General features: G+C 35.9%; 1 protein-coding gene across 2 annotated transcripts in view; it reads left to right on the forward strand.

The window, feature by feature from the left end:
• LOC150093130 (ankyrin repeat and IBR domain-containing protein 1-like) overlaps nucleotides 1-15,538 on the forward strand; it is a 424,458-nt gene that overhangs the window by 289,753 nt on the left and 119,167 nt on the right. For both annotated transcript variants that reach the window (XM_090413306.1, XM_090413307.1), the window contains exon 15: nucleotides 2,911-2,997. In XM_090413306.1, the coding sequence (XP_090269432.1) occupies nucleotides 2,911-2,997 (87 nt within the window). The remainder of the gene's footprint in view (nucleotides 1-2,910; nucleotides 2,998-15,538) is intronic.

The raw sequence follows: 15,538 nt of genomic DNA on the forward strand, positions 1-15,538 counted from the left end.
TCATATGAATCAGACACAATAGACTTTTAATTTGAGAGAACTAGATGCCTAGAGAACATGGTCCTCCATGCCAATCAAACAGTTACATTATTAATAATTCTAATAATAGAAACTTCTGAAAAGCCTTCTTACACACATACACACACACACACACACACACACACACACATCAGTACAATGTATGTGCACAAGAAGCAAAGGAGAAAAAAAAAAGTTAATTGCTTCAAAATAGGTATGTAAACTGTTACGTTTGTAGAAATTAAAGATGCAAACTACAACTTACGTGGAAGTAAATTTGAATGATGAAAAATTTTGTCCTAAGTATCAAGGGCATCTTCAGTATGTTAACAATGGAACACAAAATTTATTTATTTATTCTTATGACAAAAGGAATACAAAACAGCTACAGGTCAAAGTCCAGTCTGGAAAGCCAATCCAAGCCTCATCTGTCACCTTGAAATTGGCACCTTGGGCAGTCATTTACAATATGAGTAATCATCTGAGCTGCAGGAGAACAACACAATAAGGGTGGTCTAACAGTCTTCATTCATATAATAGGTAGCCACCCTGGTTTGTTCTGATCCTGTTGATTGATGACCAAATCTTCCTAAGAAGAGCAAAACCAGGCTGCGGAGCACAGGGATCTTCTACCAGGAAGCTGTTTGTTGGAAGATTGTTGGACCAGTATTTTCTCCACATGTCAGATGTTGATGGCAAGGAAGCTGAAGAGAGTTAGTCCATGGACCAGAAAGACTTCTAGATTTTAGGTGAAGACTAGGTAGATTTATGAGAGTCTGGTGCAGAGGCAGGAGTGGGTTGCTCATTGCTTTATTAAATTCTTTAATCGAGGCTTGTCTTCTCCGTATGTTTAGCGGAGCAATGTTAGATAGGACAGGCAGCCAGGAGAGAGAGAGGTGCTTCTCACTGTCCTACTAATTGTGCACATGGTAGAGTTTAGTTTGGTGTCTATAATGTTAGTGTGTGTGCACTTCTTTCCCAGACATGGGCACAATATTCTGCTGCAGAGAATACGAGGGCTAGTGCAGATGATCTTAGGACTTCTGCACCACAACCCCGGGTTGTTCCAGCAAGCCTTGAAATGATATTGTTTCTCATTTTAATTTTGTTGGACAGGTTGGTGATGTGCCTTTTATAGGTTAGGCTTCTGTCCGGGCTCAATCCAAGGTATTTCGGGTGAGGCTTGAATTCTACCATTTTTCCACAGAAAGAAAGGTTGAATTCTTTATTAAATTCTTTAATCGAGGCTTGTCTTCTCCGTATGTTTAGCGGAGCAATGTTAGATAGGACAGGCAGCCAGGAGAGAGAGGTGCTTCTCACTGTCCTACTAATTGTGCACATGGTAGAGTTTAGTTTGGTGTCTATAATGTTAGTGTGTGTGCACTTCTTTCCCAGACATGGGCACAATATTCTGCTGCAGAGAATACGAGGGCTAGTGCAGATGATCTTAGGACTTCTGCACCACAACCCCGGGTTGTTCCAGCAAGCCTTGAAATGATATTGTTTCTCATTTTAATTTTGTTGGACAGGTTGGTGATGTGCCTTTTATAGGTTAGGCTTCTGTCCGGGCTCAATCCAAGGTATTTCGGGTGAGGCTTGAATTCTACCATTTTTCCACAGAAAGAAAGGTTGAAGTGTCGGTTTGCCGCTGCATTGTTCAGGTGAAATACTGTGGACACAGTTTTTGTTGGATTTGGCTTCAAGTACCACTGCTTGAAGTACTCTTCCAGGATGTTCAAGGTTGATTCCAGGTTGGCAAAGGAAGTAGATTGATGTAGGATTGCTAGGTCATCAGCGTACATATACTTGCTTTCATTCTTTTAACATGTTCCATCCATTTATGTTTATATTTTTAAATTTTTTCTATTACTGATTCCTGGTTTACTTCTTTCGTAATTTCTTCATTTCTTTTGTGATCAAATAGAGTATATTTTGCAGTTTTTCTCATAAACTTCATTTCAGCTGTTATTAATCTTTGTTTGTCTTTTTGTTTTATTGTCCCGATTTCACTTCCATACAATAGGGCTGGTAGGGCTAATGTATTGTATACTTTTAGTCTGGTTTGTTTTTGAATTAGGTTAGGTTTAAATATAGAATTAATTACACCTGCTATTTTTAAATATTTTGCAATTTTTAGATTTATATCTTCATACATCCTAGGTAGTTAAACGAATTCACCTGTTCTAAAATCTTGTTATCTATTACTGTTTTAGTTCTTATTGGATCTTGTTCTTTAAATGCCATCGTTTTTTATTTTTCTGTTGACATTATTATTCCATAATCTTTGGCAATTTCATTTAAATTTAAAATATCTTTCTGTAAGTTATCTTCAGAATTATTATTTGGTCATCAGCAAAAAGGATAGTGTTGAAATTTACAGTAGGGGAATGTTTTTAATACCTTGATTGAAATTTTTTATTCCTTTTTATTATTATTTCATTATGGTTACTACTGTGAGTGGCATATCTTATGTTGTGTTTAAAGTGACTTTTAATACTAGAATATATTTTGGTAGTAAAAATTTCAGTTAAATTTCAGTTACTTCCTGAAATGCACATCTTGTGTGTTGAAAATAACTTTTAATACTAGAATGCATTTTGGTAGTAACAGTTTCAATTGAATTGCAGTTACCACCTCAAACTGCAATTCACAGATAATTATTAGTTTTTTTTTTTTTTTTCTTGAATTAATAGATTTTCCAAGGAATTTTTTTTTTAATATAGAAATTGCTTTTTTTGCAAATTGTCTTTTGGTTAACTATTTCACTGAATTTTCATGGGACCATTTTATTCTGAATATAACGAATTCAGAATATAATATTAGATTTTATTTCATATATAATGCTGAGATATTTCTTCCATTTCAAAAGATTATACATATTTATGTTTGTAGGCAGAAGCCAGAAATAGACAGATGCAAGAATTAAAACGATTTGTACATTATTACACCCGCTTTAAGAATCATGAAAACAGTCACAAGGTAAGCTCTATCATGCAGTCTTATATTTTTATAATTAGATATTTCATTGAATATACTTTTATAGAATAAGCAATGTTTGTTGGAATCTAAAATCTTCCTTATGAGATTTCACAAGATCTCATAAATATGAGATCTTGTGAAATCTGATGCTTATTCTACAACTTTTTCATAACTATTTTAATGATATTACAACACCAAATGAACTAAATTATAAAAAAGATGTTTTATTAACTGACTTATATTTCCCTAGATTTCAAATCAGCATCTTCAGAGCACACTACAAGTAACATTTAACAATGTGACAATGAGTAAGTGAAACATTGAAGTTGTAATGGACAAAAGATCTAAAGTCCTAATTTGGCACCCTCTGATGTTGTAAAAAAAAAAGAAGTATTACAGTTATGTAGGAGTTGATCTTAACCCTTGACTGCTCACCCTTTTTTAGACATCATCGCTGCTCATCTGGGGTATGCTGTCACCCCACGACATTTCTTTCCCCCCTCCCTCCCCTCCACTATAGGTAATTGAAATTGTTATTGTGTTTAGATAGCCCAAGCTATTAACAGATTTTACCTACTATGATATTTTGAAAAGAGAAAAACGAAGGGAAAATAAAATACAATATTATGTAATTTTAAATTTTTACTGATATTTACCAAGTGTCATACTTTCTAACGAAAACATAAAAAAAAAAAGAATATATCCTAATTTTTCTTGTGCAAATGTGTTGTTGGTTTCAGTTAAAATGTACATGAAGAAAAAAATACCTTACAATACAAATGACAAACTTATTTACACAAAACAAACAATGAGTATCAAAAATTGATGTTTGCTTTAGTAATATATTACACAAAAATAAAACATTTTTCTACCATGTGAATGATTTGTAGTTAGTAAATCTAATAAAAGTTTAAAATGCATCAAAATCAGTATATAAATCATGTAGAAGGTTAATTCTTTCTAGCAGATTCATCACAAATGTCTTTCCTGTGATCTGCATATGCACAAAAATGTCACATACTGAACAATGGACTTTGGTTTTCCGGTCCTTGGCTCGTGGACAGATCTGACATCTAGCTTGCTTCTTCACTTTTGGTTCTGGAGGTCACTCAGCCTCAGCAGGACCAGCATCGGTGTCTTCATCGCTTTGGCTATTCAGAACTTTCTTTATGATATTCATAAGTTCTCTAGACAGTGGCTGAGCCACTCTCCTTTTCATGTGTGGTGTCGCAAGATTCAAGCCCAAATTCTTCAAGTGTTGGCACCTAATCATCTGCTTCTTAGTTGCTGACTGGAAGAATTATCTGTGAATTGATTCCTGCTTGATCCAGCATGCCATAAAAATAGCGCAGAGGCCATCTTCTGGTTTTGCGGCTCTTTGGATTTCGTTTCGACCAGGTAGTTGTGAGCTATCTGGTCGAAACTGTCAACACCACCTTTTGTGTTGTTATAAAAAAGTTTAACTTCTGGTTGCTTAGAGATTTCATCAACTTTTTTGTCACTGTGCATTGATAGAAATAGCTGTGGTGCCTAACACAAATTTAACACACACTAATGCTCACCAGGGTATGCTATCACCCCAACAGTCTTACAGAATGACATATACTTCATTAATTACACTCACTCATTGACTGATGTGGAGAACGATCGTTGGCTAGAGTATAGCTGGGTGGGGGAAGCGCTGTGCACATCCGCAACTAATGTGTAGAAGAAAATGGAGTCACCTGGGGTAACGTGTCACCCCGGGGAGCATTGCGGGGGGTTAAGATAAGTCGCCCAGATTTTTGGCATATTAATGCAACCATTATTCAGTTTAGGAGAATGCTTCATAGCCATTCTGACTCTAAAAATAATCTTTTTGACTTCTAGCAACTTCTGTATAGCACATTGGGTTTTTTCCATCAAATCATGTGTTAAGGTCCAAACCACGATAGCAAATGTATTTTTTATGTTCTCCAAGGTGGATGTTAACAGATCTTCCTGTCCTTAGTGGGCCAAGTCACAGTCACATGTAACTTTATACACTCCAGGATGTGCTACAGGATGGAATTTATCCTTAGGGGAGCAGATCAGAGTTGCTAACATAATGTGGCCTATAAAGGTTATATTTTATTAGTACTTTGTCTATCTTTTCAGATGTACCTCAGACATTGGGTATAGGAATGATGGTGTTTAGTTTTTGTATGTTTGAGGAGGAAGTAGTAGTAGTATGCCATGTAATATTTTATCTGTTTTGTAGGAGCTGTAGTCATTGGCCAGGAAAGTATGACGAAGATATCTAAGTTCAGTGGAAAGAGCTACATTATTTGAGCAAATAGCCCTAGTTCTGTGTGTGTTTTTAGAATACCATACTGTTTGCACTGGATGATTGTTTATGTAGATATCTTGTTGTTGGTGTGTTGGCTTTCTATAAATGGTAAAGGATAGTGAATCATCTGAAAGCCAAACAACTAATTTATCAAGAAAAGGAAAACAAATTATTAGATTCTTTTTCTACTGTGAAGTGGATTTTGGAGTGTTGGCTGTTTAGGTCATTAATAAAAGAATCCAAAGTGTCTTGTTCATGGGGCCCAATGATAAACATATCATCAACAAAGTGTAATGATATGGGGGGGAGGGCTGAGACATACTGAGACTTTTGAGACATACTGAGGTCTCAATCAATAATTTTGTAAGTAAAACTGTTAGCTAGGAGATCCTGCTTTTTTTTTTTTTATTATTGGTATCCTCTTGATTCACAAACACTATGGAATTATCCTTATCAGCTTTAATAATCATTATATTTTTATTCTTATATAACTTTTTTTAAGGCAGCCAATTCATTCTGTGGTATATTAATTTTAGATGGTTTAGATTTGTTTTTAGGATGCTAGCTGTGTCTATATGCACATTATTGGCTATTCAAGGTGGAAGACTGTAGATGCTCCATTTTGTGTTCATTATAATTTCTAGTTATGGAACTTGTTTAGGTATAACAGGGAAGTTTATTTTTGCCAATGCACAAAAAAGATATCTACATAAACACTTACATCATCATCCAGCCCAACAGTATGATATTCTAAAAACACTTACTCACAGAGCTAGGGCTATTTGTTCTACTGATGCAGCTCTTTCCACCAAACTTAATTATCTTCACATACTTTCCTGACCAATCACTGCAGCTCTTACAAAATAGATAAAATACTACATGGTCTCCTATTTCCCCCCCCCCTCCTCCTCAAACACACAAGAACAAAACATCATTATCCAGGTGAGAGAATGAGTAGGATAATTAAGATGTTGGACATGAGGAAGAAACCAGCAAGAGAATTAGTCTTGATTGTAGGAACAAATGATCTAAGTAGACATAAGAACAATATGAGGACGAATATCAGGAGACTATTGAGAAGAGTGAAAGATAACAGTGTAGTAGGAAAGGTTGTCAGTGTGTAGGTATGACGATGATGAGTTGTGACAGAGAGGCAAAATCATGAATGTATACTAGCAGAGCTGTGTGAGGAGAAGGGAGTGAAGTTTGTGGATATATGGCATGTGTTTGAGAGAAGAATAAATTATACAGGCATGATGAGTTGCATTTAAATGGCTTTCAAGTGAGTGTACTGGAGAAAGTGTTGCTGGATGGAAATACAATGTGTATGATGCATTCAAGAGATCAGAGGAAAGAGATGAAGCAAAAAATCATGAGAGTGGTACTGAAGAGACAGACGTGCTCAGCAGTGGGAACAGTAGTAGTAGTAGTCTGAGAGATGAAAAGAGAATGGGAATGCAAGAACAGGGAAATGGGGGGGGGAGCTCAAGTGAGAGTTCCATGGCATAGGGAGAGTGGATGTTGAAAGTGACAGTGAATGTGTGTATGAAGATGGAGTATATTATGATGTGGGTGGGGAAGTTGAAACTGAGCAGATATATGTGGTAAGTGATGGTGATAAAGGTGATTGGGCAGGTGTGGTGGGGAAATCACAACCAACACATGACTTAGATAGGAATGGCTATAGACCTAAAAATGAACTGCTGTGTTTGTTTACAAATGCCAGAAGTATCAGAAATAAGGGGGATGAAAAGGTTTCAGTAATTGAGTTTATTCATCCCCATAATCATTGGAATAAGTGAAACATGGTTGAATGAAGATGATGTTCTAACAGGAATAGAAATGGAAGGATACAGTATTTTTCACGAGGATAGAAAGGGTAAGAAGGCAGGGAGAGTGTGCTGCTGCTGATGATAACAGGGGAATTAAGTCCACATAAGGTAGACATGAAAGGGGGAAAGAGTGGCAATGGTTATGAGGCAGCGTAACATGCAGGTTGAGAGAAAGACGTGTTTAATTGAACGTGTTATAGGCCTGGGAATGTGGAGGGTGGTGATGAAGAAATGTATAAACAACTTATACATTTAGTGATTAGTGAATAAAGGAAGGGTAGTTATTATGGGTGATTTTAATTATGGCGGTGTAGACTGGAATGAATTGAGAGAGATAGCATTTGGGAATAAGGAAAATGAATTTCTTGAGTTCTTGAGAAATAACTATCTCATGCAGCACGTAAAGGAGGGATACAAGGATCAAGAGTTCTATATCTGATCATTTCATCAGCAGATATAATTGTGAAAGGGGTTTCACACTTTCCTCCAGTTGGTGAAAGTGATCATGAAGTAATCACCTGTATTGTGGCTAGTCATATGCAGACATTTGTGAAGAAAGGATATATGTGGAATTATAAGGCTGGTGATTATGACAAGCTTAGGAGATAGCTTGGAGCTATAACATGGAACAAGGAGTTGAGCAGTAAGAAAATAAATGCTGCAAAAAATATGAAACTTCGAAAAGATGTTGCATATTTCTATGTTGAAGTTCCTGGTTTCAGATCACCTGCATTTTTTTTGAAAAAGTATCCAGTGTTAATTGCCTAGATTTTCTTTTTCTCTCTTTAAGGAATTCAGTGTAAGGTTGAATAGATGCGATCACACTCCTTTTTACATTCGTACTCCGTTCCCAATTGTGGTCCATTTTGCAGAGTTCATCAGTGAATGTCTCTATGCTTGCAAGGATACTCTGTAAATCGGCTGTTTTTATGTCTCTCAGAGGACCGTCTTCATTTTCTTTCTCCTCCTCCTTTGGATGTTGACTTAATTGTTTGGCTAATTCTTTCAAGTCTTCATTGGAAAGCAGTTTATCATGGCTCTCTAAGACTTCTGTCACATCTTCAGCTGTAATATCATCCAATCAAACCTCTCGCACAAGCTTGGTAACATCTTCAATAACATTCTCCTCTTGCTCTAATTCCTCGAAGTCATGCATAAATGCTGAAAGAAGTTTTCGCCATGCTCCTTTTAAACACTTTGCTGACACTTCATTCCAAGCTGCCTTGATGGTGTTAATGCCCTTCAAAATATTGAATGACCGCCATAATTGTATAATATTGAATGACCGCCATAATTGTAGTAATAGTTTTTCTTGAGGTGTCCAAGACTCTTACCATTTCCATAAATGTTATATGGAGGTAATAGGCTTTGAAGATTGATATAATCCCCTGATCCATCGATTGCAAAAGTGATGTTGTGTTTGGGGACATGTAAACAACCTTGACATCCAATGTTGTTCTTACTTCAGCAAAGTTTTTGAGGATGTCCAGGGGCATTATCCAAGAGTTGCAATGCCTTGGCTGGCAAATCATTTTCTTTACAGAAGCGAAGCACGGTAGGACAAAAATAATTTGTGTACCAATCTATAAAAACGTCTTGTGTAAGGCAAGCTTTCTTGTTCCGTTTCCAATAGACTGGCAACATGGCTTTTAGACCCCTTGAAGGTGCATGGTGTCTGTGAATGATACACCAACATTGGTTTAAGCTTCAAAGTTCCAGAGACATTTGCACCCAACAAAAGCGTAAGTCTATCTTTCGCAGCTTTAAAACCTGGAGCAGAATGTTCTTCACAGAAAATGAAGGTGTGTGATGGCAATTTTTTCCAGTAGAGCCCAGTCTCATCAACATTAACAATGAGATCAGGAGGATAACTTCCTTGTTCTACACAGTTTTGAAATTCTTTAGGAAAAGCAACATCTACACTTACCGCCTCACCACATAATTTGACACTATGGCACTTACTTCGAGATTTAAATCTCATGAACCAACCTTTGCTTCCTAAAACTGTTTTTTCACCTCCATCTGTCTTTTTAAGATCCTCAAAAATTGTTTTTGCTTTCTCAGTTACAACCTGCATCAGAGGAATGTTTTTCTGATTCAAGTCATTCACCCATAATGATAATAATTTTTCCATTTTTTCATGAAGTTTATCCCTGCTATAACTTACATGTTTTGCATTTAGTACTGCCATAGATTGTTGCGCAGACTATTTTATTCTATCTGGATTTTTCATAATTGTTGTAATAGTTGATGGAGGTAAGTTCATACTTCTACAGACATTAGCATGTGTCTGCCCATCTTCCATTCTTCAAATCGCCTTCAATGAGTATAAATTCAATCACTCTTCTTTTCAAACTTGAAAAGAAGAGTGATTGAATTCCACGCCTTCTTAACACCAAGTTCTGCTAACTTTTCTGCACTTCTTCTTTTATCGGACATGGTATGTAATTACGTACTTTATCACTTTATCAATTTAAATACATATGTATGTAAAAAAAAAAAAAAAAAATTAAATAGAACAATTAGATAGATTCAACAGTAAAACTAGGTTTGATACATATATATCGTAGTAGCTTGGTAAACACTCAAACACTAGAGTTCCTGCTCTGCTAGCATCATTTCTCAGTCAGACCACACTACAGTAAGAAAGCATGCGCAGGCGTTATTGTGAATCGCATAAATTGAACTGTCGTAAACCGAAGGCTGCCTGTACTTTGGAAAAAGTACAGGCAGCCCTTGAGATAAATACGTATGTATGTAAAAAAAAAAAAAAATTAAATAGAACAATTAGATAGATTCAACAGTAAAATTAGGTTTGATACATATATGTCGTAGTAGCTTGGTAAACACTCAAACACTAGAGTGCCTGCCCTGCTAGCGTCGTTTCTCAGTCAGACCACACCAATAAGAAAGCACGTGCAGGCGTTATTGTGAATCGGCATAAATTGAACTGTCGTAAACCAAGGGCTGCCTGTAATTTGGAAAAAGTACAAGATGAATAATGATAATAATCATCACATGAAGAGTAGAAAGAACAAGCCAGGAGAGTGACTCAGTTAGTAAGGAAAGCAAAAGTAGAGTATGAGCAGAAATTGACAAATTAGGCAAAGAAAAACCCTAGAGAGTTTTTTAGGTATGTGGCAAGTAGAAGGAAGAATGATCATGGTAAGATGAAGTTAATGGATGAATGTAGTAAAATGGTAACTGCTGCACAAGACATTGTTGAGATATTCAGTGATCAGTTTGTAAAGGTGTTTCATCCTGATCAGGGTGGAATCATGAGGAAATTAAGTGTAGAGGACATAGGAGGGGATGGCTTAATTGTGAATGAGCAGGAGGTATTTCATAAATAACCTTGATGTCAATAAGGCAATAGGATTTGATGACATATCACCACATATCTTAAGGGAATGTTCCTGGGAATTGGCTGAAGTCTTACATCAGCACAGGTTCCAAAGGAGTGGAAGGAGGGTAAAATTGTTCCACTGCATAAAGGTTGGTGATAACACTGTAATGGGGAATGGAAAAAATCAGTTTATATACCTTTATTGAAGAAAGGCGATGCAAGAGAGTGCAAAAATGACAGAACTATAGCATTGATTTCTCATGGCAGGATTTCGAAAATGCAGAGGAACAAGAGATCAAATTGCCAATGTGAGATGGATAATAGAAAGAGCACAAGAATGTCTACCTTGTTTCATTGACTATAGCAAGGCTTTTGACTCTGTAGATCATGTTAAACTGTGGAAAGAACAGTGGGAGTCACAGAGCATTTCATTATCCTTCTGAGGAATCTTTATTATGAACAAGAAGCTACTGTCCGAAAAGATCTTGGAGAAACTGAGTATTTCACAATAGGTAAAGGGGTGTGACAAGGATGTATTTTATTTCCATACCTGTTTAACTTGGACAGCGAATACATTTTAAGAATGGCAGGGCTGGAGGAATCTTCAGTTGGAATTAAAATTGGTGGAAAAAAATATTAATAATTTGAGGTATGCAGATGATACCACCTTGCTAGCAGAATGCAAAGAAGATTTGAAGGAACTTATTATGAAAGTTAAAGAAGAAAGTGCTAAATGTGGTCTTAAACTTAACCTCAAAAAGACAAAAATTATGGCAACATGTGAACTTAATGATTTTGAAGTAGATGGGGAGAAAATGTAAGTAGTTAACAATTTTGTGTTCCTAGGATCCCGAATTGATAAAGATGGTTATTGTACTGAAGAAGTTAGAAGAAGATTATTACTCAGAAAAAAATCAATGACAAATTTAACCAAGATCTTTAAAGATAAAGATATTAGCCTCACAACAAAAATCAGAATCGTGAAAGCAATGGTATTTCCTGTGGTGCTGTATGGATGTGAAAGTTGGACCCTGAGAAAGAGTGAAAGAAAGAAGATAGATGCATTTGAATTATGGGTTTGGAGACGCTTACTAAGAATACCATGGACTGCAAAGCAAACCAATAAATCAGTGATAGACAGAATAAAGCCAGATTGCTCCCTTGAAGCTATGATCATCAAGCAAAAATTGTTCGGACATATTATGTGAGCAAATGACAGTCTAGAGAAGATGATGATGCTTGCTAAAGTTGATGAAAGCAGGAGAAGAGGAAGACCAAGAATTAGATGTGTGAATGGAGTTAAAGAAGCAACTGGAGTGCACTTGGAGATTCTGAAAGACAGGGTCAGGGACAGATCGGAATGGAGAGTGTATGTTCTTGGAGTCGCCAGGAGTTGGAAACTCGATGATCATAACACCCACACTTTATATCTGGAGTTGTGGTGAAGGTACTAGAGAGATTGGTGAGAAGCAGGATACAGAAATGGGTTGATAACAGCAGTATTCTCTTTGGTTATTAGCATGAGTTTGTTAAGGGAACATTGTGTTTCACTAACTTACTTATGTACTATAACAAAGTGACAAATATCTTGGACAGGGAAGATGCATATGCAGTGGTGTACTTGGATTTGATAAACTTGTGATAGACTACCACATGACAAGGTCTTAAATAAATTGAAACAGATGGGATTGGATAACAGACTTCTGAGTCGGATCAGTGACTGGCTGTCAGATAGGTATCAGAAAGTTGTTTATGGGGCTGCTATCTTGAAAGAGAAACTTCACTAGTGGTGGGCTGCAGGGGTAAGTTTTGGGGCCAATTTTGTTCAATTTGTATGTTAATGATATTGGGATGGGTTTAACTAGTGATATACAGTTGTTTGCAGATGATGCAAAACTGGGGAAGAGCAATGCAGAGTCAAGCAAATGTTATGGCCTTACAAGAGGACTTGAATAGATTGCATGAATGGGCAGGTAATTGGAACTGTCAGTTCAATGTTGCAAAATGTAAGAATTTTGAAATTTGGTAAGCAATAATGGGGTGCAAAGCATGCCCTTGGTGGGGAATCTTTAAGGGCAGTAGAGGAGATGAGCGATCTAGGAGTGATGGTGGACAACGAACTGAAATTAGTGGGCCACATTGCACAAGTTGTGGCCGTCAGATAATGGCAATGATGCAGAGTACCCTGACGTGCAGAAATAGAAAGGTTATGATGCCATTGTATAAGGTCTTGATCAGATCTCATATGAATGATTGTGCACAGATTTAGTTGCCAGGTTTTCATGGTGATGAGGATATGTTAGAAAGGGTCCAGAGAAGATTCACAAAGGTGGTCAGTTTTCTTGGAATGTTGTACAAGGACAGATTGAAAAGAATATGAGTTTTAGAGTCTTGTGAATAGGAGGAGATTGGGGGGGGGGGATAATTGAGACATATAAGCTAGTCAGGGGTTGTTATCAGGTTGACATGGAAGAGATTTTTCATAGAATGGGAGAAGGGGTAGAACTAGAGGCCATCACTGGAAACTGTATAAAGAGGGCATGAGCAGAGGAGTTAGGAGTAGGTTCTTTGCATGGAGAGTGGTTAATGAGTGGAATGCATTGCCTGAGTGTGTTGTGGGTGTAGACACATTCAGTCAGTTTAAAGCATGGTTGGATTAGCATTGTGTGTACCTCCCACAATGTCTCTCTCCATGAAGGTCAAATGTTAATAATAATAATTATTATTATTCCTATTCCTTACGTTGTACCTTATTCCTATATCTTATGTCATATCTTACGTCTAAGGTGCATATGAAAAAGTACTAATAAAATATAACCTTCACATCACATTCAAACCATGTGATAAATTCTATCCCGTAGCACATCCTGGAGTGTATGAAGTTCCACGTGACTGTGACTTGGCCTACTGTGGATAGAGTGGTGTCCAAAGCATGAACTGGCAGACCATGCTTTGGGTATCCCTTTACACAGGATTAGATGGAAAAAAACCATTGTGCAATGTGGAAGTTGTTACAGATCAGAAAGATTATTTTTAAAGTAATCCATACCTATGAAGCATTCTCCTAAACTGAAAATGAGTGTGGACGGATTAATTTTCCAAAAATTTGTAAGACTGTTATCTTAAGATGACTTCCTACAAATTTTTGGCAAATTAATCCATCCATACTCATTTCCAGTTTAGGGGAATGCTTCATATTCATGGCTTACTCTAAAAATAACTTTTTAGAAGAGCAACTCCTACATAGCTGTAATATTTTTTACAACATTAGAGACTGCCAAATTAGGACTTGAGATCTTTTGTCCATTTCAATTTAAATGTTTTCCTTACTCATTGTCACATGTTAACTGTAACATATAGTTACAGTTAACATGTGACATGTTACAGTCTGTTACAGTCTGTCAAAACAGCATCTTCAGATGCTTGTTTGAAATCCAGTGAAATATAATCCAGTTAATAAAACATATTTTTTTATAGTTTGTTTGGTGTTGTATTATCATTAACATAAGTAATGAATAATGTTCATCACCTAAGCTTGTCTATTAGATTACTGCAACTTTGTAGATAGGCTTATACATTGATTAGACATGCTTCTGATTTTTAAGGAAATGACACCATTAACTATATTATTAATTACAAAAAGTTTAATTAGTAACTTATATTTTGGCAATATTGCATTGCCATCTTCAGGGATCACAAAACAATGATATGTGTACTTAGGCACTAACACTAAATAAATAAGACTGAAGTTGGTCCTAGATTCCTAAATGTGCCCCTTAGCAGGCTAATTTGGGTTGTCTTTGTCTTTGGGCTGATAATCTTAAAATGTCATCATCAAGGATTTAGACCTAACGTGGCCTATTTTGGCCTTAGAAGTCATCATTGAATCTTTTAAGAGGACGTCCTGGTTTTCTTTTTCCTAATGGCTTGTTTTGGTAATCTTTCTGTTTTCATTCTTTGAACGTGTTCCATCCATTTATGTTTATATTTTTTAATTTTTTTCTATTACTGATTCTTGGTTTAATTTTTTCATAATTTCTTTGTTTCTTTTGTGATCAAATAGAGACTTTGCAGTTTTCTCATAAACTTCATTTCTACTGTTATTAATCTTCATTTGTCTTTTTGTTTTATTGTCCAGATTTCACTTCCATACAATAAGACTGGTAGGGTTAATGTATTGTATAATTTTAGTCTGGTTTGTTTTTGAACTAGGTTTGGTTTAAATATAGAATGGCACCTGTTATTTTTAAATACTTTGCAATTTTTAGGTTTATATTTTTTTTCATTTTCATATGTGATCATACATTCTAGGTAGTTAAATGAATTTACCTGTTCTTGGATCTTGTCCTTTAAAGGCCATAGTTTTGGGTTTTTCTGTTGATATTATCATACCATAATCTTTGGCAATCTCGTTTAGATCTAAAATAGCTTTCTGTAAATTATCTTCAGAATTTGTAATTATTATTTGGTCGTCGGCAAAAAGGAGAGTGTTTAAGTTCACAGTAGAAGAAAGTTTAATGCCTTGATGGAAATTTTTATTCCATTTTATTGTTATTTCATTTAGGTAAATATTAAAGAGAGTTGCTGAGAGGGGCATCCCTGTCGGAACCCCTTGGTTTATCTCTCTCTTATATGATAGCTCACGATTTAATCTTATTTGTATTTGATTATTTTCATATATACTTATGATAGCTTTTAGGATATTATTTGGTATTTGTATCTTAATATGTAAGCTTCCCAAATTTGGGGTAGTCTCATGCACCCAAATTGGTTGCATGAGTAGTTAACTGTTTTTAATATTTTTTGGGGTGGTTGTAGCAATTTGCTTAGTGTTAGTGCCTGCATGCACATATCATTGTTTTGTGATCCCTGAAGATGGCATTGTAACATTGCCAAAATATAAGTCGTTATTAATTAAAGTTTTTATAATTAATAATATAGTTTACATTGTCATTTCCTAAAAAATTAGAAGTACTGTAACTTTGTAGCAGTGCCATACTGCAACATCAGTTGAGTGCAAAATGCTATATTTAGGTAGTACTTTTTTTTTTCTTT

Source organism: Typopeltis vanoorti, chromosome 24, assembly GCF_054136105.1.
Source record: "Typopeltis vanoorti isolate ZY-2024b chromosome 24, IOZ_Tvanoo_1.0, whole genome shotgun sequence".
In the NCBI taxonomy this organism is placed as follows: Eukaryota; Metazoa; Arthropoda; class Arachnida; order Uropygi; family Thelyphonidae; genus Typopeltis; species Typopeltis vanoorti.